This window comes from Equus przewalskii, chromosome 14, assembly GCF_037783145.1.
Source record: "Equus przewalskii isolate Varuska chromosome 14, EquPr2, whole genome shotgun sequence".
Taxonomy (NCBI): Eukaryota; Metazoa; Chordata; class Mammalia; order Perissodactyla; family Equidae; genus Equus; species Equus przewalskii.
In genome coordinates this window covers 33,410,338-33,435,132 of record NC_091844.1, presented here as the reverse complement: position 1 = coordinate 33,435,132, position 24,795 = coordinate 33,410,338, and the positions used below count along the sequence as shown (strand labels likewise).

General features: G+C 39.7%; 1 protein-coding gene across 2 annotated transcripts; it reads right to left on the bottom strand.

The window, feature by feature from the left end:
• Window positions 1–471: 471 nt before the first annotated feature.
• On the bottom strand, window positions 472–24,193 carry CNRIP1 (cannabinoid receptor interacting protein 1). Of its 2 annotated transcripts, none has more exons than XM_008516968.2 (3): window positions 20,968–24,193; window positions 18,703–18,853; window positions 472–1,478 (listed from the first exon to the last, which is right to left on the bottom strand). In XM_008516968.2, the coding sequence occupies exons 1-3, from the start codon at window positions 21,144–21,146 to the stop codon at window positions 1,314–1,316; spliced, it is 495 nt and encodes a 164-aa protein (XP_008515190.1). In that variant the 5' UTR covers window positions 21,147–24,193; the 3' UTR covers window positions 472–1,313. The 2 variants fall into 2 exon arrangements, with proteins under 2 accessions (XP_008515190.1, XP_070429947.1); XM_070573846.1 differs by having other exon boundaries at window positions 21,000–24,193.
• Between the last annotated feature and the right edge of the window lie 602 nt (window positions 24,194–24,795).

Genomic DNA, 24,795 nt, shown 5'->3' with positions numbered 1-24,795 from the left:
CCAAGTGAACATTACAATATTGTTGCAAAGCAGTATGTTACTTTTCAAGAGGAAGTTTCTTTCCTTCTTGGGGAGTTCATCCTCAAACTGCATGGTGTACAGGCTTTGTGCCAGGTGCCTTGCCATACCCTGGGAGCAGGCAAGGAGGTCTCCACTCAGGTGTACACGCACTTACAGCACCACGTCCTCAAGCTGCTCAGCCACATAGCTGGCGGACAGGGGAGTGGTCACCACAGAAGGAAGAATGGAGAGAGGACAGGAACAAGCATTTTTTACTTGTCCGCTAAGTACCTGTTAGAGCTGGCTGGAGCACTCCCGTTAAACTGTCAGAGTTGATCTATGAGTAAGTGTGCTAACTCACTCCACATATATCTCCCTCACCCTGCAACGTAGATGGAGACCTGAGTGAAGCTGGCTTGGAGCAGAGGTCTATCGGCTGGATAGCTCAAATTAAGAAGGCAATTCAGGGTATGATTTTCAAGACCTTTATTAAGAAATATCAAAAGTTGATTACTGTTCCATACACAGTTTTACAAAGTTCAAGTGAAGGGGAATGCAGGAATGCCATCAATATGCACGTTTGAACGTGAGGGTAGCTTGCAAAGAGGTTACCCTCTAACTCCTGTCACCTTGTTTAACAGTGGGCCACAAAAATGCTTTTTCCCATTTCCACTAGGCCACACCACAATACCTTAAGTTGCTTGAAAGAGTTTTAATACATTATAAATACTTCCTAAATATTTGTCCTTTTAGTTTGTTCTTATCCTTCCTTGAAGAAGTTGATTATGGGGGCACAACATTCGAGTCCCCTTTTACTGCTGTTTGTATTACATTTTCACAAAGCCTGCTTTGGGAGCTGGAAAACATTGCAAGTTACGTGTTACCATATTACACTTAGGAAAGAACCTACACATTGTTATTTTTTATTTAACAATTTACCAAAAAGGAGGAATCACTTAACTTGGAAACAAAACACCACAGTCATTCTCTGGAACCAGTAAGTATGGGACATGCCTGCCAATTCCACTGAGCTCCACTCACAAGCAGTCAATAGCATGACTGAGAACACCTGGATGCAGGAACACGGACACAGAGTACAGAAAGGGGTCTTTCGGGGGTGGTACATCACGATCTTTTATGTCAGGGATATTGCATCAGAGGAGAATTACACTTTCCAAATAATCAGGGCTAGCAGGTCATTGGCACCCAATGGGAAACAGCAACGGTGTGGTGTGCCTTGGGGAAGGCTTGTGCTGGGTTATCTAAGAGTAGATTTCTGAAGAGATTGTCCAGCAACATCAGAAAGAGCCATTTCAGAGGAAGGACTCCTTGTTCACCCACATGAGACTGCGCGTCTCGTTGGGCTTGCACTCGTACTCAATGACGGAGAAGGGGCTTCCCCACTGGCAGTGGTCTCGCTTGTGGTAATTGTAGAACTTGACTTGCCACACCGTCTCGAAGGTCCCAATGTCAGTGAACTGAGGGAAGAGAAACACGCCCCATGAAAACCTCATTCTGCCATGAGTAATAGACGAGAGGTACCGTTGGTGAAGGAGGTCTTACATAATCCAGAGCAATCGGTCTCTTTGGGTCTGCAAAGCCTAGGCCTTTACCTTAATGAATCATCTTCCTTTATTACGAGAGATACTGTCTTGAAGAGCTGTCTGTAAACCACTTTTCTTCTATAAAATGTTATTCCCATTGTATTAGTGGCCTTTGCTATCATAGCCTTTAATAAAAATACGTCCTCCAATTTAACTGTTTTCTAAATTTAATTTCTGGAAAACACTCTTAGAATCTCAGAATTTCAGAGCATGCCACAGAAGGAGGAATGGGAAGAGAAGAGAGGAAATGGTGTTTAATGATTGTCTTCTGGCTTCTATTTCAAAAGACAGCTGTACAAAACAACATATGTACAACATAACTAAACATAAGATACAGTTGCCCTTCCTTTAGTATTTTGAATTCCGGGGAAAAATATTTTATCAGAAGCATCTGATTGTTAAAGACCTTACTTTAACTTTCAAACACTATTGAGTGTTTCTAAGTCAGAAATCCATACTAGCAACTCAGGCTTCGATTATACATCATCCAAAACCCTATTGGAGTATCTACTGTGCTCCTCGCACATTTAAAAGTTTGTCTAAGGCATGATTCTTGCTCTCAAGAAGTTTGCATTCTACTCCCAGAAGGTAGGCCCTGCAAATCACTGCACAGAATTCTCCTGAGCCGTAAGCATGAAATTCTCATGCAGCTGAGAAGAGGGCACAGAATACCCTAGAGGCCACTGGGCAGGGGCTCAAGTGGCCTGTGGGGTAGCCTGACCCTGTTACTGCCTCCTGGAGCTATTTAGGGGATCTGGCATTAAACAGTATGATGCCTGTCGTTATTTTCTCCTCTGACCCTCCCCTGTCATGGGAGGGGACAGGGACTGACTTGGCAGAGTTCTTAGACTTGTCAGGAGCCAGAAGACTTGTGGGGGGAGGGCAGTGAGCAATAGGAACCTTATGCTTGTGGCTGCTACAGGAGGAGGGCGATCAGGTGCTTCCCAGATAGCGTTCCAAGATGCTCTCAAAATTATATCCTGCACCATTGCCTCACCCTGCTAATTTGATCCCAAAACAAAGTTTGACTTTCCTTTGGGAAATTTGCTTGACTTGAAACAGTGGGTGATATACCTAGAGTCCACTAATTTCCCATCAGAAAATGAAGTATCTCTTTTTTAGAGAGTCATGGCTTAAAGATCTGGACAAGTACATGGCAGCTGTACTCACAATAGCCCCAGACTGCAATCAACCCAAATGTTTCATCATTTACCTGGTGATAGACAAGTCTTGGCATATCTATAAAATGGCATTTTACAGTAAAAAGGAACATGATTCAGGCAGCAACAAGGATAGATCTCAAAGGAGTGCTGAGCAAAAGAATGCAGACCCCAAAGAATACATACACTGTGTGAGTCCATTTATATCAAACTCACATGTATATAACATCTATAGTGATAGAATATAGTCTGTGCTGACAGGAAGCATCTGTGGTTCCCTAGCGCCTAGGGTGGGAGGAAGGGATTGATGACTGAATAACATGTGCAAGAGGGAACTTTTTGGGGTGATGGAAACCTTTTACATCTTGATTGCGGTGATGATTACATGAGTACATGCATATGTCAAAACTCATTGATCAGTATGCTTAAAATGGGTACATTCAGTATGTGTAAACTATAACTCAAAGTTGATTAAAAAATAGAAATACTGATTTTTAGTGAGATACAAGGAAGCAGGTGTTCTAAACCGTGTCAATGGCAACTAAATGATACTGCCTTTTAGAAGGGTAATTTGCATCAAACTAAAAGTGAGAAAATATGTAGGTCCAGCAATTCCATTTATAATTTTAAAACATCACAGTGTTTAGAGTAGTGAAAAGCTGAACACTTAATGTCCTTAAGACATTAATTAATTATGGCATATCTATATAATGGACTACTATAGAGCAATTCTAAATGTAAATATTTAATAAATTTTTTCTGTTATTATGTATTGTTACATGAACTGAGCAGAGTACCAACAAGACTGTCTAGTACTAATTCAATTAAAATTATCATGTTAATGCTGGAAATGCTGATGGAATAAGTTTTCTCTTCCATGTACTTATTTCTATTTTCAAAATTTAAGGACTGAATTTTACTTTTATAATCAGAAAAAAATGTTAAGCCAAACTGTATTTGCAAGTATTATCAAATAGTTAATATCCTTAATATAAAAGATTATATGAATTATTTAGTAAGAACTACTAAAAACATTTGGATAAAACTGGAACACAGTTAATTAAAAAGAAAAAATGGTTAACATCTGAAAAATATTCAAATGTAATATTATTAATAATTAAAGAAATACGAACTTTTACAGAGACATTATTCTTAGATACCTATTAACTTAGCAAAAATTTCCAACTACCAGAACCAATCAAAGCATCCAATTTCAGGAAAATATGAAAATAGTAGCAATGTGTATGATGGATTTATATAACCATCAAATAGGAATTTAGGGTTTTTAATGTTGACAGAAAATGATTAGAACAATGTTAACAGGAAAAAGATGGATTAAGATAGTTTATGTATAGTATGAGCTCAAATATGTAAAATGATGTATAGAAAAAAGACAGTGAAAAAATATTAACAATGGAGCTTCCAAGTAAACAAGGAGTGTTTTTCAATCTTTTCTACTAAGATTTTATGCAGTCTTAGTAGATTTTATGTAAACTATAACTCAAAGTTGATTAAAAAATAGAAATACTCATTTTTAGTGAGTTACAAGGAAACAGGTGTTCTAAAGAGTGCCAGTGGGAACTGAATTAGACAGCCTTTTGGAATCAAGTTAAAAGTGAGAATATACATAGGTCCAGAAATTCTACTGATAATTTATCTTAAGAACATCACAGTGTTCTAACAATCTGCTTAGATTTTCTGAAAATGTTACTTTTATAATCAGAAAGTATACTTTAAATGGTGAAAAGGATTTATCACCCCTCAAAAATTAAGATCTATATCCCTCAAACTCTAGCAATTTTATAAATTCTATTAAGGATACATATATGCTAATGAAAATATTATAAATTTCTTTACAATAAGGTAGTGATGGTAAGAAAAAATTGAAACCTCATCTTATAAATCACCAAGACTTTTAAAGGGTGTTTAGTATTACTTACTTTTATTTTTGACCAACACAGGGCATTGCACATTTTAAGTGAAATTGAATTAAACTAAGTTATAAAAATATTTTACAAACACCAGCTAATCTTTCGAGGGAAGTAGCATGAAAACATGGTAGGTAAGTAGTAGAAACAATGCCAAGACATTTTTTGAAATAGATATAAATAAAAGTTGGTTGTTAAAAAAAACACAACTAAGATGACTATGACGACAGACAAGAAAAAACTTAAGGCACTAACACACTCGTGTCTGAATAGCCTTAAAACTAAGAAAGTCTCAATCTAAGAGTTCGCAGTAACACAGGAGACCAAAATAGAAATCTGCTGACAGCAACAGTCATAGCTAAAGGCAGGGGATATTTAGGTGCTCCTATTTCTGTTTTGTTTCTCTTTTATCAATGTTGGACCCAAGGTCACGCTGTAGTCAACTTTACTGCTGCTAACTATGCATATATTTTCCCTCTCCCATGCCTTAGTTGTTCTAACTTCTCATCGGCCTTCCTATTCTTTCTTGTGGAGTTCTATTTCCTGGGCATCTCACCACCTAGCTTAGAATTTCTTCTCTGGCTAAGAACAGATGGGGTCTCAAAAGCTGACGCTCTTTTTGAAGAACAGAAGCAACTACAGAGGCTCTCCACTCCCTCCCAGCCCCATCTGTGCCTTCCAAGGAAAATCTACCCAGGCAGGCTCCCTGGGTGATGCAATTCATACACAGGTATAATTCTGTGCATTTGTATAGCACTCTTTATTCTACACAATACTTTGACATATGTCATTCCACATTGATCTTGTGACTGGGTTTAACATCTTCATTTTACAGATGAAACAACTAAGATTCAGAGAGGTAAGTGACTTGGCCCTAGGCTAGACTATGGAGCCAGCCAATGATAGGAGCAGGTCTTGAGCCCGGGTGTCCTAATTCCTATCTAGGACCTATTATCACGGTACCAAACTGTTTATATAAGCCAATGAGCTAAGAGTTAATGAACAGTTTTTCTTTTTTCTCCCTGAGTGAGAACATTTATGGATTGTCACGTGTAGAATGCTTTAGGACACTGCTACGGACTGAATGTTTGTATGCCCCCAAAATCCAGATGTTGAAGCCTAAATCCTCAATGTGATGGTATTTGGAGGTGGGGCCGTTCAGAAGTCATTAGGTCGGGACGATGGAGTCCTCATGAAGGGGATTAGTGCCCTTACTAAAACAGACATGAGAGGGATGCCCTCTCTCTGCTCTCCTTCATGGGAGGACACAGCAAGGAAGCAGCTGTCTGTGACCTGGGAAGAGTGCTCTCACCAGATACCAGACCTGCCGGTGCCTTGACCTTGGACTTCCAGCCTCCAGAACTGTGAGAAATAAATGTTTGCCATTTAGGCCACCCAGGCTGGTGTATTCTGAAACTGACACTCGACTATATACCTGGACGTTTTATTTGCCATAGTGTCCTTACAAGCTGCAAGCTTTGGTACATTTTCATTTCACAACAAATGTGGAAGAGAATCCATCAGATTCCAAGGGGAGAAGACTCATTTGTTGTCCTCAGTAACAAATAAGGAATCCGAAGAGGTTGTTTCAAGCAAGTTCTGTGGTCTTAAACCAGTTGGCCTATAAGCCCTACTGCTTCTCTCCCTTCACCGTGCCGCTCTCCTCCACTGGAGACATGTGAGACTCACCAGGAATATGGTCACTCAGAAATTCACTGACTTGGGAGCACAGACCAAGCGCATTATGTTAATAGAAACATGATGTTACTCCATTAGTAAACAAATGTAGTATAAATAAGCATGTGTGACTTTTAGTGTAAGGTCATCTATCAACTCCTACTGGATTCCAAGCCTTTCTATTCCTGTGCCGCTTAAAGTTTTATTAGTAAATGCATGTTTTCCATTTCTCTTAGTTGAATAGATAGGACTGAAAGTTCTGGGTGTTATAAAGTATGTTTACCTTTTTAATTACATGAAATTGTCAAACTTTTCCTAAGTGATCGTGCCCTTTGACATCCCTACCAGCAATATTGAGAGTTTCAGCTGCTCTATATCCTCTGCAACAGCTGGCATTGCCAGTCCTTTTAATTTTGGCCAGTCTAGTGGTAAGAAGGGGAAAGGCAATAAAGAGCGGAAATCAACGAAATAGAAAAGGAAAAACTGCAAAGAAAAATTGAGGAAGCAAAAATCTGGTTTTTTGAAAATGTCTTTAAAATTGATAACCCCCAGCAAAACTGAGCAAGAAAAAGAAAACAAATTACCAATATCAGGAATGAAAGAGATGCTATCACTATAGATTCTATATACCTTAAATTAGGAACAACCTCATTCCAACACATTTAATGAAATGGACAAATTTCTTGAAAAATACAAACTATCAGTAGACCTCTATCTACGAAAAAAAATTGAATTTGTAGTTAGAAATCTTCCTAGAAAGAAAATTTCAAGCCCAAGGAGCTTCACTGATAAATTCAGTCGTGTAAGGGAAAGATACAGATTCTACATAAATTCTTTCAGACAACAGAGGAAGCAACGCTTCTCAATTCATTTTATGAAGCCAACATTACCTTAATACAAAAACTTGACAAATATACTACAAGTAAAGGAAAATTACAGACAAAAATTCCTCATGGACTTATGCATAAAATTTGCTTATAAGTTTTATTTGCTTGAAATATTAATAAATCAAATCCAGCAATAAATAAGAAGAATATTACATTAGGGCAAAGAGAGGTTTATTCTTGGAACTCAAGGATGGGTCGATATTTGAAAATCCATGTAATTTGCCATATTAACAAAATAAAGAAGAAAAATCATATCAATAGATGCAGAAAAAGCATTTGGCAATTCAACACCCATTCATGATAAAAATTCTCAGCAAACTAGGAATAGAAGGAAAGTTCTTCAATCTGATTAAGGGCCATGGATAAAAAACCTATAGTTAACATCATCCTTCATGGTAAGAGACTGAATCCATTCTCTATAAGGTCAGAAATAAGGTCAGGATATTAGCGCTTACTATTCCTATTCAGCATTGTGTTGGAGATCCTAGTGAGTACCTTAAGGCAAGAGAAAAAAAAAAGGGAAACTGGGGCTGGCCCCGTGGTGTAGTGGTTAAGTTCAGTGTGCTGTGCTTTGATAGCCTGGGGTTCACAGGTTTGGAATCCCAGGCACAGACTTATGCACCGCTCATCAAGCCATGCTGTGGCAGCATCCCACATACAAAAAATAGAGGAAGATTGGCACAGATGTTAGCTCATGGACAATTTTCCTCAGGCAAAAAGAGGAAGATTGGCAACAGATGTTAGCTCAGGGCCAATCTTCCTCACCAAAAAACAAAAAGAAAAGAAAGAAAGAAAAAGAAGAAAGAGAAAGAAAATTTTCTGTTCACAGATGAACAACTGTGTTTGCAGAAAATACTAAGCAATCTAATAAAAAGCTGCTAGAATTAATAAGTGAATTGAGCAAGCTTGCAGGATACAGTATCAATTTATAAAAATCACCATATTTCATAAAGAAATATACTAGCACTGAATAGTTGGTATTATTTTTTAATATTTTACCAGTTTTGTAGGTGAAAATTAGCATTGCATTATTTGTGTTTTTTACCAATAGTGAAATTAAGCCACTTTTAAAATATATTAGTCATTTGTATTTCTTCTTTTGTGAATTGCCTATTTATGTTTTTTGTTTAGTTTTCCATTTTCCTTGCCCTCTGGTTATCTTTTTCTTACTGGTTTCTACAAATTCTTTATATATTAAGCTGCAGATCTTGCCAAATGTCTAGACAGAGCTGACCTGAGGAACAACTTTTATACCTGGGAGTGCTTGCATAAGGTTACTGCCCTCCACACATGCAGCCTTGTAAGAAGCTCATCTACCTCCCTGTCATATGCCTCCAAACTCCCAGCAGCCTGCCACTGTAGAGCGCCAACAAAAGGGGAATGTTCTGATGAACTGTGCAGACAGAATCTCCACCTGGACTCTCTCCTTTGAGAAACTGAGTTAGTCACATTAAAATACAAGTCAACATTGCTCTTTTAAGTGGGGGTTGAGAGCTTTTAGATCTGAGTATCACTTTATTTACTCCCAGGTACCAGAGCCTCTGGAATTATTTGAATAAAGAGATCCCTGCTATTAATCGAAGGCATATGGCATTTGACTAAGTCCTGCCTTCAATTTCAGTGAGCAGTACAGGGCTGCGGAAAGTTATTAAAGGCAGCAGTAACGTCTGCACGGGCAGTGGCAAATCAAGGCCACACAGCTTAGAAGGCCATCCGTGTTACAAACGATTTTTTCATCAATTGCCATTTGCCTTTTAATTTAAATTGCCTTTTAATAAACATTTAAGTTAACTTTGTTTATGATGTTTGACAGAAATTTTACATTGTATGTAATCAAAGTTTTCAATTTTCACCTTTGGATTTCTTCCATTTCTTTTAGGTTTAGATTAATGGTTCTCATTTTGAATTTTTAAAAAGTTGACTTTTACAGACAACCCCTTGATCCATCTGAAATATTTTTTGGTGTTTGGTATCGGGAAAGAACAACAGCGATGTTCCCCCCAAATAGCCAATTATCCTGGCATCATTTATCCAATGACAAAAAAATCCAAAAAACGACTTTGAAGTAACTTTAGACTCATCACAAGTTGCTCTGGTACCCCCTTCATTCAGCCTCCCTTGCTGGGTTCACTTACTTGATTAACTGGATTTACTGGGATGCCTCATGGCTTCCTTGTTATCTGTGAGTGTGGTTGTGTCTCTAATTTACAAGACTTAAGCTTCAACCTTGGTGACAAAAGTCATAAAATAGTGTTACAGGCTAGATAGGGCTTTCATTATTAGAATGAAATGTGATCTTAACATCAGAGCTGCGGACTTGATCAGGGAAACTTCCCTAATTTCAATTGTTTTCCTTAGAATCAGCCTAGTGCAGATAAGAAACAAATGCATGGCCAATGCTCAACCCCAAAGCTGTGAGATCATTGTTGGAACAGCCAACCATCAACCTCCTGCTTCTTCTAGACATGGAAATTATATGCGACAATCTAGGCTTTACCACCGGGGCTCATAAAATGCTAAACACCATCTTAAATTCTTTGTAAAATGATGTACAGTAGAAACATATAAATCAAGTTTGAATGAGGGGAAAATTAAGTAATATAAAATCTAAAATTATGGAAAAATCTAAATAGACTGTCAACTCAATGGAAAAATAACATTCTCAATTTTAAATGGAAGGACATAATGGAAAATGAGAAATTTAGATGTAATTATGTTTTTCACAATTGAAAATGAAAATAAAGCAATAGAGGCCAGCCCGATGGCTCAGCGGTTAAATGCACATGTTCTGCTTCGGCGACCCGGGGTTCGCCGGTTCGGATCCTGGGTGCACACATGGCACTGCTTGGCATGCCATGCTGTGGTAGGCGTCCCACATATAAAGTAGAGGAGGATGGGCACAGATGTTAGCTCAAGGCCAGTCTTCCTCAGCAAAAAGAGGAGGATTGGCAGCAGATGTTAGCTCAAGGCTAATCTTCCTCAAAAAAACAAAAAAAAAAAAAAGAAAAGAAAGCAATAGTGAGAGAAATATGACAGATTTTTTAATCTTTATTCGGAGCCTGTGATTTTTTTTTAAATGACAATCTTCAATAGAAATATTGACGAAACATGTAAGAATAATTTACACAGGAAGAAATAAAATTAACTTGTGGAAATGTTCATTCTTGTAAGTGATAGTAAAAAGTAAGACAGAAAATTTATTATTTTTTCAAGAAATTCCCAATGATGTCATAATTATAACAAAGCCAGCAGACTTTTTTATTGCTAGTAACACCGTAACATTTTATGTACAACACTTTAAAAAACCCAAAATGGTTATACGTAAGAACAGCCATAATGATTCATTTCTTTTGATCAAATAATTTTGCTCCAATTGAGGTAGACATATGCACAACATTATTCATTATAGCACTTTTCATGATGGTGACAATTGCCATATCTAATATCTGGGGAGTAGTCCAATCACTATGATATATCTTGATAGAGTCTTATGTTGCCATTAAAATTCTAACAATGAATATGTAGAAAGTTGGACAATTATATATTGAAAATAATTGCCACTCTAAAATGTAAATATGTGGAAGGTAATCTGAAAACGATCTGAGTCAAAACGTAGGGATTATTGCTGCTTTAAAAATTTGCTCTGATTTCTGAACCTTGTTATGTTATTTCACCTTTTTTTTTAATCGCACAAATCCTTTGAGATGCTAGGATCCATTCCCAGTCCTCCTCTCTGTGTCTGTGCCCAACCAGAAAGGAATTCTACAGGGACTTGTTGGCCTTCAGTACTATTTGGTGTGATGGTAAATGACAGTATTTGAGAATCTGACTTTCTTCAGCAAGTACCAGTATCACATCTGTAAGGGTAAATTTGTAATCTTCACACCATGTTATAGCTGAGAGTGGCCACGGAGATCAGATAGTGGAACCCATCTATTCTGCATTGAAAAACACTGGCCCACTGAATTAGGGCTTGTCTGGGATCACAGTTAATTACAGAAGTTGACAGCACTCTGATACTTTCCTAACTTCCAGTTCTAATTATGACGTTCCTGACTTTTCCTCAGGTACCTACACCACTGACATTTACCCTGATGAATATATAAATTTAATAATCCAAGAACTTGCTACTTAATTGATTTTATTTACCTGAATATGTCAAGGTTTCAGTGATATCTGTGAGAGTGTGGTTTTTCTATAATTTTTAATACTTAAGTTTGAAATATTGATGACTCTAAAATGTCACAGAAGGGTCACAAAGGCTACCTGAAGTCTTCACCACTAGAATGAACATTTAAACTGAGAGCTGCTGACTTGATCAGGAAACATTCTCTAATTTCAATTGTTGTCCTTAGAATCAGCCTAATACAGATAAGAAACAAATGCATGGCCAATGCTCAACCCAACAGCTGTGAGACCATTGTTGGGACAACCGACTATCAACCTCCTGCTTCTTCTAAACGTGGAAATTATATGAGAGAATCTGGGCTTTATTACTGGGACCCAGGATTCATGAGTTCCAGAGCAGAGACTGCAGATCTTTCTCCCTGTGGCATACCCCTAAAGCATGAAGTAACTTAAAGACTTTCCAAACTTTTAGCAGATGCCTGGACAGCAATCCAGGCTTGTGGCAAGTAATAAAATCTTTCTTTTCATGACTAAATCAGAATCAGTCTCACATTAAGAAAAAAAAATCTGTACTTCAGCCATCCAAAATAACATAGAAATTCTCTCTTTATGGATCCAATTAAGAAGTTTTTAATCAAGTCCTTTCTAAAGGGTTTCAGTTAATCTTCCTCTCTAGTGTTCTGTTTATACCTATAGCAAAAGAAGTACAAATCCATCCTTCTAAGACCAGAGACCCAGGAGGGAGCAGCCTCAGGAAGGAGACAGAGGAAGTGACATTTCTGGTGCCCCCAGCCCATACCGGCTCCAGAGAGAAGGTGGGGAGGTCTCCTCTCCTGCTCTGTGAGCACTTGGAAGAGAGGGCACAGTCTTATTTATGGTGGCCTCCTCGGCACTTGACCCAGTGCTCAGTACAAGTTCAGTGAAAGAATGAAAAACTTAAAGTGAGCTCACTGACCTTCTGGGCTCTCATTAAAATTCTGGTAACTTCAGTATCTGCAGTTCTCCTTCAAGTTAATATTTCCCTTCACCTCTAATTACATATGCAATTCTTGATACACTAGAGTAAGAGGATACTTCTTTGATATGATAAAAGAGATTTATTATGATCTGAGAGCCCTTTATTGGATACGTGGTTTGCAAATATTTTCTTAGAAATATAAAAATACATTTTTTTTTTGAGGAAGATTAGCCCTGAACCACCATCTGCCATCAACCCTCCTCTTTTTGCTGAGGAAGATTGGCCCTGAGCTAACATCCGTGCCCATCTTCCTCTATTTTATATGCGGGGCGCCTGCCACAGCATGGTTTGATAAGTAACACGTAGGTCTGCACCCAGGATCCGAACCAGCAAACCCCGGGCCACCAAAGCAAAGCGTGTGAACTTAACTGCTATACCACCAGGCCAGCCCCTAAAAATACATTTTATAATGTACTTCTGTAGAAACAGATGGTTTCCTCAGAAAAACAACACAAATGGACCAATAAAACCCTTAAAGCTCCCAAAAGGCAAAAGTTATGGATTAAATTGAAAGTTAAAGATATTCCCTCCAAATATCCCCATTTTGGATCTTAACTTTTATGGGGAAATTCTGTCAGACTTACAAGTAACAGCTAAGACCTATGCTATGTAACTTGTTTCAGTGCACAAACTATAAAAATGTTCCCAATTCATTTTATAAAGCTATTAACCCTGACACCAAAACTTAGACTGCAAAGGTCTCCTAACTGTTCTTCACCTTTCTCCCCTTCTAATCCACACATCGCTGCTAGACTGATTTTAACAACATGCAAATCTTGTCACATCACCAAGAACCAGAACTCCTCCAATGAAAGGTTTAGAAAAGGGAGTAATGGTGGAAAGGAGTTGTTGGGTGATCTTTACACAGATAATTATAAAATCTGACAAAATATAAACAAGAACTATTTGAAGGCTTTAAAAAGTGACTAAAAGCAAGACAGAAACCAGAGGAGAGTTACCATGGGAAGATCTCAACTCTAACAGCTGAGAATTGTCTTGGTGGCTGTTCTGCCTGAGGGTATTCCCCAATGCCCTGAAGGTATGGCAGAAGAAAATGGCAGCTTTATTTGCTAGAAGTGGCAGAAGACAGTGTTCAGAGCTGGCAGAGCAGCTGGAAATTTAGGGAGAGAATTCTGGAAGCAAGAGAGCTACAGAAGAGATGAGACCTAAAATCTGACTCTAACTCTCCCATTATTCCTGGCTAATTGCACATATGAGCTGGTAGGAGGGGGACATCCTGGGGGATCTATTGAAAAAGCAGACAAGGCAGGAAGGAGTCAATCCTTGAAAGAGAAAATTATGCTGAATAAGATTTGTACATTCACTGTCTTTTTTTTTTTTTTTTTGATTGAGTGCATTCCCAAACTTGAGAAATTGAAGCCTTACTGGTTTGAAGTGTCAAAGCAAAGGGCTCAGGACTGGCAGAGCAGCTGGAAATTTAGAGGAACCTCAAGGTGGATGGATCCCCAAATCTCAGTAGGAACTGTCCCATTCCTTGACTGCTAAACTCCACTGGCATAAGAGCACCAGGCTAGAAAAGCAGCAGCTAGAAGTTAAAAAAAAATTAAGCAGAGATATTAGCTGCTACACCCTGCTGGGAAGAGAGTTTGTAGTTTGAGTCTAGGAATGTTACTGCATGCTAGAATATAAAAAGATAATAATCCTCAGAAGAATAAAACAGAAACTAAAATCAATAATATATTATCTACAATCTTTAGTTTCTGATCCAATATTACCAAACATATATCAAAACAGGAAAGTATGACCCACATTCAGGAAAAAGTCACTCCATTGTAACTTACTCAAAATGGGCCCAGCTGTTGGATTTATCAGATAAATATTTCAAATTGGCAATTATAAATATGCTCAAAGAAGTAAAGGGAAACATGGTCTCAGTGAGCAAACAGACAGGGAATCTTGAGGGATGGGAACTATAAAAAATACAAATAAGAATTCTAGAACTGAAAAATACAATATAGAAAAAAATTGAGAAGATAAGCACAATAGCAGATGGCAAATGGCAGACTTTAATTTATAGATTAAAGAAGTTCAATGAGCCCCAAGCTGAAAAGATACAAAGAAAACCACACTTAGGTGCATATAGTCAAGCTATTAAAAACCAGAACTGTACAATATATAAAGAGATCATTTTACTGTGTGCATATACACTGTGTGTGTGTACTTAATACCTCAATTAAAATATCTTAATGCAACCCAAAGAAGGAAATAAAGATAGGAGCAATAATCAATGAAATAGAAAAATAGGACAGTGAAGCTTATGAAAACAGAGCTGGGTATTTGAAAAAGCTGATAAAAGTAATAAATCACTAGCTAGACTGGTCAGGAGAAAAAAAGGCAAATTACGAATATCAAGAATGACAGAACGGACATCATCAAAGATCCTAAGGCATTAAAGGATGGTGGAGGATTATTACCAACAACTTTGTGCCAATAATTTGACAATTTAATTGAAATAAATGAATGACATCAAGGACAAATTACAAAAATTAACTCAAGAAATAAAACCTGAATAGCCTAATATCAATTAAGAAAATTGAATTTGTAACTAAAAACCTTCAAACAAAGTAAAATGCATGCCTTTATTGGTGAATTCTATCCAACATTAAAGAAGAATAATATGAATGCCATGCAAACCCTCCAGAAAACAGAAGAGTGAATACTTTCCAAATCATTTTATGCAGCAAGCCTTATTACTCTGATCCCAAAACTAGACAAAGACATTACAAGAAAAGAAAACCATAGACCAATATCCCTCAGGAACATAGATATAAAATCCTCCACAAAATATTAATCAATCCAATCCAGTATTATATATAGATACAGAGAATATATCATGAGAAAGTGGTATTTATCCCAGGAACTCAAAGTTGTTTTAACATTGAAAAAGCCATGTAATCTAACATAGAACAGAATAAAGAAGAAGTCATCATACGATCATCTCAGAAAATAAAGAAAAAATATTTGAAAACATTTGACAACACATACATGACAAAAACTCTTAGTAAACTAGGGATAGAAGGGAACTTCCTTAATTTGATAAAAAGCATTTACCCGTAAAACCTACAGCTAACATCATACTCAGTGTTGACAAACTGAATGCTTTCTCTCTAAAATCGGGGGACAAGATGTCCACTCTCATCATTTCTATTTAGCATCAAATTGGAGGTCCTAACCATTGACATCAGGACAGGAAAAAAGGAATATGGATTATAAAGGAAGAATAAAAGCTTCTTATTTGATCACGACATTATAGCATATATGGGAAATCTTAGAGATTCTATAAAAAAACTATTAGGACTAATAAGTGAGATTAGCAAGGCCTCAAGATTCAAGATGAATATAGAAAAGTCCATTTTATTTCTATATACTAGCAATAAAAACACCATTTATAGTAGCATTCAAAATGTGAAATAATTGATGATAAATTTAACAAAATATGTATAAAATCTGCACAGGGAAGACCGTAATATACTACAGAGAGAAAGTAAAGAAGACCTAACTAGGGAGATATATTCATGTATTAGAAGGATCAATGTTAAAGTGTTAAATCTCTCTAACTTGACCTATAGATTGAATACAAACCCAATTACTATTCAAATGTCTAGAGAATTGACAAGCTTATTCTAAAATCTATATTAAAATGCAAAGGGTCGAGAATAGCCAAAATAACTTTGGATAAACAGAGCTGGAAGATTTATGTTACCTGACTTAAAGACTATTATATAGTTCATGAAACAAAATTGTTTTGGCTCTTCTAGTTCTTTTGCATTTCCAAGTGTAAAATACATAATTAAGTATGTAAAGCAATTAGAATTCTCATATATTGCTGGTAGAAATATGAATGGTACAACAGCCTGGATACTTCTCATATAGTTAAACATATACTTACCTTGTGGTTCATAAAATCTCCTCTTAGGTGTTTACTCAAGAGAAATGAAAACAAGTTTGCACACTAGGATTCATAGTTAAATGTTCACAGCAGCTTTATTCATAATACCAAAAGCTGAAAACAATACAAATGTCCATTTATTGGTGAAGGGATAAATAAACTGTAGTATATCCATACGATGGAATACTACTCAGTGACCAAAGGGAGCAACTGCTGATATGTGCAACAACATGGATGAATCTCAAGATCATTGTGCTAAGTGAAAGAAGTCAGACAACAGTATGATTCTATTTACATGAAATTCTAGAGAGTTAACACTAAATTATTGAGACAGAGGGCTAGGACTGGGAGGATTAAATACAAATGGGCAAGAGGGAATTTTTTTGGGTGGCAGAAATGTTCCATACTTTTTTGGGGGTGGTGATTATACAGTACTATCCATTTCCAAAACCTATGTAACTGTTTACTTTAAATTGGTGCATTTATGTATTTACATGCAATTTGTATATAAATTGCATACCAAAGTTGATTTAAAAACCTTCAATGAATTCCTATAGGCATTAGGATAAATCCAATGAGGAAAGAAGTTCCTGTAATGTCTAACCTCTACTTATGTCTCCAGCTTGATCTTGAGCCAGTCTCTGCCTTACTCTCTGCTCCAGCCATGTTGGGCTTCTCTCGTTCAATGGAACACGTTATGCTCTCTCCCAGCTCTTTACCTTTGTAGCTCCTCTTCCTTAAGTGGTCCCTCTTCCGTCAACTCTTATTCATCCTTTAGTTCTTTCTCAAGAAAGCCATCCCCCAAATCTTGGACTAGGATAAGATCCTTGGGATATGCTCCAAGGGCACCTCTACTTTTTCACTACTCTTTGTATAATAATAATTCTTTACTTTATTATCAAATATCATGTATAGAGTATGTTTTCGTCCTCTACATTTGAAGCTCCATGAAACCAGGGATATCTATTTTGTGCACCACTCTTTTCCCAGTGCCTGATATAAAGGAAACCTTTATATATTTGCTAGCAAATCAAGCAAATAAAAAGATGAGGGGCCAGCCTGGTGGCACAGCAGTTAAGTTCGCACGTTCTGCTTTGGCGGCCCACGGTTTGTCGGTTCAGATCCCAGGTGCAGACATGGCACCGCTCGGCAAGCCATGCTGTGGCAGGCATCCCACATATAAAAAAAAAGTAGAGGAAGATGGGCACAGATGTTAGCTCAGGGCCAGTCTTCCTCAGCAAAAAGAGGAGGATTGGCAGCAGCAGTTAGGGCTAATCTTCCTCAAAAAAAAAAAAAAAAATATATATATATAATCTTGGGGCTGGCCCCCTGGCCAAGTGGTTAAGTTTGCGTGCTCCACTTTGGCGGCCCAGGGTTTCCCTGGTTTGAATCCTGGGCACGGACATGGCACCACTCATCAAGCCATGCTGGCAGCGTCCCATATGCCACAACTAGAAGGACCCACAACTAAAAATACACAACTATGTACCAGGAGGCTTTGGGGAGAAAAAGGAAAAATAAAATCTTAAAAAAAAAAGATGAATAAACAAAAATCTAAAAACCCTAAGTAAAATATTAGCAAATTGTATTTAACAATATATTAAAAATAATACATGATGTTAAGTAGGGTTTATTTTAGGAAATAAAGGGAAGTTTAGTATTTGAAAGTGTATTATATAATTATTCCATTAACATAACAAAGAAGATAAGTTGTCTTCATAGATAGGAAAAGGAATTAGATGAAATTCAACACATCTCCCAATTAAAAAAAAAATCTCTTAGTGAACTAGAAAAAGGTTGCTTTAACATGATGAATATTTGAAACTAACATTGTAGCTAACAGTGAAACCCTGGAGACAAGGGTACCGCTTGCCACCATTAGCAGGCAACATTATTCAAGAAACATTAGCCAATGCGATAAGGCCAGAAAAAGAAAATCAGAAATTGACACAGTTATATATGTAGATTATGATTGTCTATCTGAAAAACCCAGGATCATTAAATGAAAAATTTTAGTAAGCAAGTTCTGTAAGGTGGCCAGTTACAAAATACATGAACATATATTATAAAAGAAATCTATTTAAAACAACGCAGTACTGGCACGAGAATAGACAGATCAACGGAATATATTAGAAAGTGTACTGAGAGACATAAAACTTTTGCCATATAATAAATTACTATGAAACTGACCATTGGAGAAGCACAGATTATTTAGTTACTTATATTGGGACATTACGGACAAACAGATTTTAATACAAAACCATGGATTGAAGTAATATTTCATAAGTTCATAGTATGTCATTTTATATATTTTCTTAATTGGAGATGTTGATTGTTTTCTTTTCCATTTGCCCTGGCACCACACCCCAACATTCCTAAACAAGCCTTACCGGCATGGTGATCTGAATGGGTTGCCGTTCTCCACTCTTGGTTGGGGCCACACCTTCTGTGTCATACATGCCCGTATAAACAACTCTGTCCCCATCAGGCTCTTTAGACTTCAGCTCCAGTGGGACAACCACACCACCAATGGAAATGTTCCTGCAATGGACTTGAGTTGATTATATATGGTAGGAATTAGCTTAGGCACCCTGTCCTGGACTGGACTACAACCCTAGGCAGGAACCCTACAGGGTGTGGCTAAAGGAGACACTGTAATATGCTAGAAAGTTCAGAAAGTTTGGGAGGCTTGAGTTCTCCAGCTAACCAGCAATGTGGACCCTAGACCGACTACATAATCTCTCCGAACTGACCTCAGTATTCCCATCCAGAATACTTGTACAAGACCAAGTCAGACTCTTTGAGCAGTCCTCCTCTTTAGTTTCCATCTGTGGGGCTATCAAAAACCTACCTATACCCAGCCCCATCCTAAACCCCAGAGATTAGGACTCAGTTGGTCTGGAGTGTGGTTTGGGCACTGGTACATTTATTTTAAAGTTCCCTAGGTGATTCTAATGTGCAGGTAGGATTGAGAGCCACTGAACTAGTTCTCTAATGATTTTTTCTGTTCCAGCAATCAGGGGTCCCATGATATGGGATACTCTTCCTCAAGCCAGCCACACCATGAGAAATTCTCACTAGCATTATTCCCTTGTGTTAGGGTAATGGTTCTCAAAGTGTAGTCCCTGGACAAGCAGCATCAGTTTCACCTACCAACCTATTAGAAAGTAAATACTTAAGTCCTACTCTAGTCCAAGTAAACTAGAAACTCTAGGGTAGGGCTCAGTCAACTGTGTTTTAATAAGCCCTCCAGGTGATTCTGATGTACACACAAATTTGAGAACCGTTGGGTTAGTGCACAGAAAAACACTTGAAAAAGTAAAGTGTAACTAGAAAAAAATAGTTTTAACATTAACACAATTTGTTTTTAGTTTAGCTTGAAAAATAGAGGAACTACCCTGAAGAAAATGGCATATAGAGCAGATAACTTGGGAAAAGAGGTTGCCAGGAAAGAAGGGAAAGGAAAAGTCTGGATCATATAGAGATGCACAGAACACTGGGAAATGTGAGGGTAATGGGGGCATGGAGCTGTGGGGGATGCTGACAAATAGATGGACTGGAAGCATCAGAAACAACCCAGGTTGGGTTCTAGGTCCTTGAATTCAGGCCTGCACCTAGAAAGCCCATACAAGTTTATTGAATGAACGACTACGGATGGACACTTGAGCTGTAAAAGATGTCTGATGGATTCAAAGTCTGCCCCACCCCCACTCCCAGGCTCAGCATATGGTAGATACAATATATCCTGGTTTATTTTCTCTTTCCACGCTAGACTTCACCCCATGCTTAGGCTGAAGCTGAGAGGTAAAGGACTCCACTCCTGGATCCTTCCCCATGGGCTAGTGCACTCTCCCATACTGACTTTCCAGCCAGAGGTCTACTGGGTGCATCAGTCTGTGGTAGCAGGGAAGAGATAATCCCTGCCACGAATAAATCAGAAAATATCCTTTTGTTGTAAGGATGCTGCTAATCCCAGGCACCACCACAGGCTGAACGGACAACTCAGGGAAAGAGAAAAACGCCAGGCAAAGAAACCGTGAAACTAGGCCTAGGCAGAGGCTGCCCTCTGACTTGTGGCTGCTCCTCCTGCCCCGGGGTCCCGGCCACGTAAGGGCAGATGGAGGAGTGCGGAGCATCCCTCAGGGAGCCCTAATAACGGCACCCCCCCCCCCGCCCCCCCGCCTTTACACCTCGTTCCTCAGCCTTTTTCCCTCCTTCAGCCTTGCAGGCAGAACGGGGCTGGACGCCAGGACCCGGGAGAGCAGCACCGGGATTGCGGTAGGTGAACCCCGCGGCAAGCTTCTCCCTTCTGGCCCACCCCGGCTGCTTGGGGGTCCGCACTGAAGGCTGGACAGAAGGGATGAGAAATTTATAAGAAAAGACACCCCACCCCCACCCCTGGCTTCCCGTCGCTGTTTTAAACATCCCTCACCACAATGGGTGGAGGAAAGAGAGAACAGAGGAAACATAAGTCTAAGGTAGAAGAGGGGACTAAGCGCAGCAGGGACCTGGCCTCTTCTCCCAACGCCCTGGGCCCGCTGGGCGCGGCGAGAGGCAAGAGGGGCCCGGGAGAGACTCAGGCTGTCCCGGGGTCCTCGGTCCTCCGCGCATACCCTAAGCGGGGCTGGTCAGCCGCGGCACGCGCCCGCACTCACTCGACCTGCAGCGTGGGGGGCTTAATCTTCACCTCCACCTTGTAGGAGGAGCCGGTGAGCAGCTTGATGGTGCGGTTCTGGCCGAAGCGCTGCCCGTCCACCTTGAAGAAGACCGGGCCGTCATTGGGCTGGATGCGCAGCGCGATGGAGAGGCGCACGAGGCCCGGCAGGTCCCCCATGGCTGGGCGCGGGGCGGGCGCGGCTTCTTCGGGGGGCAGAGGACAGCGCTGGCTGCGGCCGAGCGGCTGGAGCGCGGTGGGCGGAGAGGAAGCGCCGGGAGGGAGAGGGAGGTGGCGGAGGGGAGGCTGCCTCTAGGAGCCCGCGCCGTCGCGGCCGTCCGCTCGGGCTTTTGAGGAGCAGCTCCAGAGGCTGTGGCCCCCCGCCCCACACAGCGAGCAAGCGCGCACCAGAGACAGCTCCGAGGCCCCCAGCTTCCCCATCCCCCGCTCTCCGTGCTGCGCCCACCGCGCACCCGTGGCCTCGCTCCGGCCCGCAGGCCGCTGGAAGATCAGCGCAGCTGGGGACGAGAGAGTTAATCCTGTTTACGCACCGCAATCCCCTTCAGTGGGGGAAGGGGACATTTAGGCTCCTCCTTGTGCGGCTCGGGGCGGGCGGAGGAGAGGATTGGGAGGGAGGAGGTAGGCACTGGGGTTAAGCGACACTACACCAAGGAGCGAGACCTCGGAATCTGGATATCACCTTGGTCAACTAAGGGATGTGGACACCATTGCTCACGGATCTGGCCCCAGTTAAGCGGGAGGAGGCTGAGAAGCGAAAGGGAGACGGGAAGCGAGGGCAGGAAACCGTTAGCCAGTGACTTAAATTTCAGGAAATCAGTCTTTCCAAAGCTTAGAGGAAATGGCCGAGGGAAGGCGCAATTCCATCTAATGTGGACAGCAAGCCACAGTTGATTAGGAGCGTGCGCAAAAAGTAAAAGAAAATAACCAATACATATGCGGAGAGCTACGCCTTCTCTTGGTGTGTATTTTCATTATGCATATCTTTGTCTCAAGAATGACTCGGTGTAATGAGTCACGTACATTTACAAAGATCTTAAAGGATGAGCTATTAATCCTGTAAAAGACAACCGGCGTGTGTGTCTAAGGCATAGCTTGGTGACAATGGCCAAGAGGAGGGATTGGTCGAAAGATTATTGGTAGGGCACGCAGAGCGACACCGCACAGTTTAGATTTACATATTAAGCGTGTCTAGAGAGTCTTCATGGCAGAAGTCGGTTGACAGTTCGTGATTTTTGAATCAAAGGGAGCCAAAGGTCTCAGGGCTCTACAGGGAACGGCTTCAGACAACAGAGTGAGCACCTGCTTCAGCACCACATAGGTGGATAGTACCAGAGCCGGTGAGCACACCTGGGGAGTGGAGAAGCGGGTTAATGAGGACAAAGGGGTAGAGATGGGTCTGTTTGGTTAGTTTTTGTCCACCCAGGTTAGTACTGCTTTTCTTTAGGAATAGCATCATCTCGAAAGTGATTTGTTTCCTACACTATTCTACAAAAATAAATCAGCGTTAGCTCTCATTTCAGAGTTGTTTGCAATATTCCCTACACTACCCTTTGAATAGTATTAAACTCCGTAGGGCTGCAGGATTTTGTGTGATTGTCCGCTTCTCTGACATTGGATAGATTTGCTGGCCACACCACAGTTACTGACATTAAATCTTATCCCTTCTTAAAAAAAAAAAAAACTGATGTATATTCCTTATCAATAATGTATCTTGGTTCCCCAGTAAGACTTTGGGGGCAGGAGCTTTGCTTCCTCAGATCACCCGATAATGTCTGCCGCAGAGTCTTCTGCAAGGAGACCCTTCAAATATTTGCTGATTTAACCAACTTGTTCAAGCTTCTCTAAAAGGGAGCAAGTAAGACTGGAGGGAGTGGCTTGAAAATGTTCCTGGCAGCAAAGGCACTTTGTGTAGTGGTTAAGCCCAGAAGCACCACAATCAGACTTCTTAAAATCCCCACTTTACCACTTTGCCAGTTGTGTGACCTTGGGTAAGTTCATAACCTCTTGGAACTGGTTTTCTTATCTGTAAAATTTGTGAGTGGAAGCAGACACTACCTCTCTGAATGGGTTGTTGTGAGGATCAAATGTGATGATGCACCTTCCAGTGGCTGATTCTAATTCAATTATTATCGAGTGGAAATGCAAATGGTCAATAAACATGTATAGGATGCTCAACCATCTCTAGTAGAAGAGCCAGAGGAATGCAAATTAAATCAGTAGCATCAAACTATTTTTGGCCCATCAGCTTGGCAAATTTTTATGTGTGTTTGTGAGGAAGGTTGGCCCTGAGCTAACATCTGTTGCCAATCTTCCTCTTTTCTTTTGGTTGAGGAAGATTGTCACTGATGTAATATCTGTGCCAACCTTCCTCTGCTTTATGTGGGATGCCACCACAGTGTGGCTTGAAGAGCGCTGTTAGGTCTGTGCCCAGGATCTGAAACTGTGAACCCCGGGCCACCGAAGCGGAGGACACGAACTTAACCGCTACGCCACTGGGCTGGCCCCTTGGCAAATTTTTAAAGACTTAAAACTCATTGTGGGTAAAGAGGGAGGAAATCAAAACTATTATAAGCTGGTAGAAAAATATAATTGTTACAGCTTTTTATTAAAATTAATCTGATGAATTTATTAAAAGTTTAACCATGTATACATATATATGTTGAATCAGCAATCCTACATTTAAAAACCTATCCTTCAGAAGAGATAAAGGCTCATTACATTGAATACATGTAATATGAGTGTTTACTGCAGCACTGATTGTAAAAATCAAAAAAAAGCATAAACTGAATGTCAAACAAATTAATGGCTAAATAAATTCTCATGTACCCATACTATAGAACTTATGCCACTGTTAAAATAATAAATTATATGTTGTATTGACAAACATATGCTAAAACTGTTAATGATAAAAAGTGAAGTGGCTATGCAGTGGCAAGCTGTGGAAGCGTGAGGGCAGTCATTTTTGTCTATATGTTCATTGCTGTATCCCCAGAACGCACAGGACAGTACCTGACATATAGTAAGTGCTCCATAAATGTTTCTTGAATTGAATTTCTGTCCTCATTTTAAACATGTTCGTATGTAAATTCTTCCATATCTTGAAAAGTAGCTTGTTAGATTCATATGATTTATCTGGAACAATGTAAAGAGAAGAAAATCTAATTGCAAATAATATTTATAGTATGATGGTATTTTAAACCACTAAAAAATTTTAAAATCATATAAATTTGTGTATGTTTCTATTAGCACTTAGAGGTATACAGCAAATGCAATGGTTACTCTGGTAGATGGGGACTAGAAAGAGGGTGATGCTCTTCTGGAATGATTATTATTAGTACTACTTTTTTGCTTGAGGAAGATTAGCCCTGAGCTAACATCTGTGCCAACCTTCTTTTTGCCTGAGGAAGATTGTCGCTGAGCTGACATCTGTGCCAATCTTCCTCTATTTAGTATGTTGGTCGCTGCCACAGCATGGCTGAGGGGTGGTGTAGGTCCATGCCCAGATCTGAACCTGTGAACCTGGGCTGCTGAAATGAAGCACACCAAGCTTAACCACTCTGCCACAGGACTGGCCCCCTCTTCCGGAATTATTTAGAACTCTTTTTGGAAATTTCGCTTTTTTCTCAACTTTTTGTTCCACAATCGCACAGTCTCAAGCCAGCTTGCATCCGTGTACTGAAGAGAATGTTGGCCATGGAGTAAGATGACTTCAGTTTCAATCCTGGCTCAGCTTCTAATTAGCTTCTTTATGCAGTGCACTTAAAATCTTTGCATTTCAGTTTTCACTATTTGTAAAATGGGAATTAAA

Bases quoted from the DNA above. Each gene is read 5' to 3' on its own strand.
- CNRIP1 (XM_008516968.2), bottom strand. From the start codon at position 21,146: ATGGGGGACCTGCCGGGCCTCGTGCGCCTCTCCATCGCGCTGCGCATC. The intron at 18,854-20,967 runs GTGAGTGCGGGC...AGTCCATTGCAG, and splicing joins CCCCCCACGCTGCAGGTCGA to GAACATTTCCATTGGTGGTG. The intron at 1,479-18,702 runs GTAAGGCTTGTT...CTCTTCCCTCAG, and splicing joins CCATTCAGATCACCATGCCG to TTCACTGACATTGGGACCTT.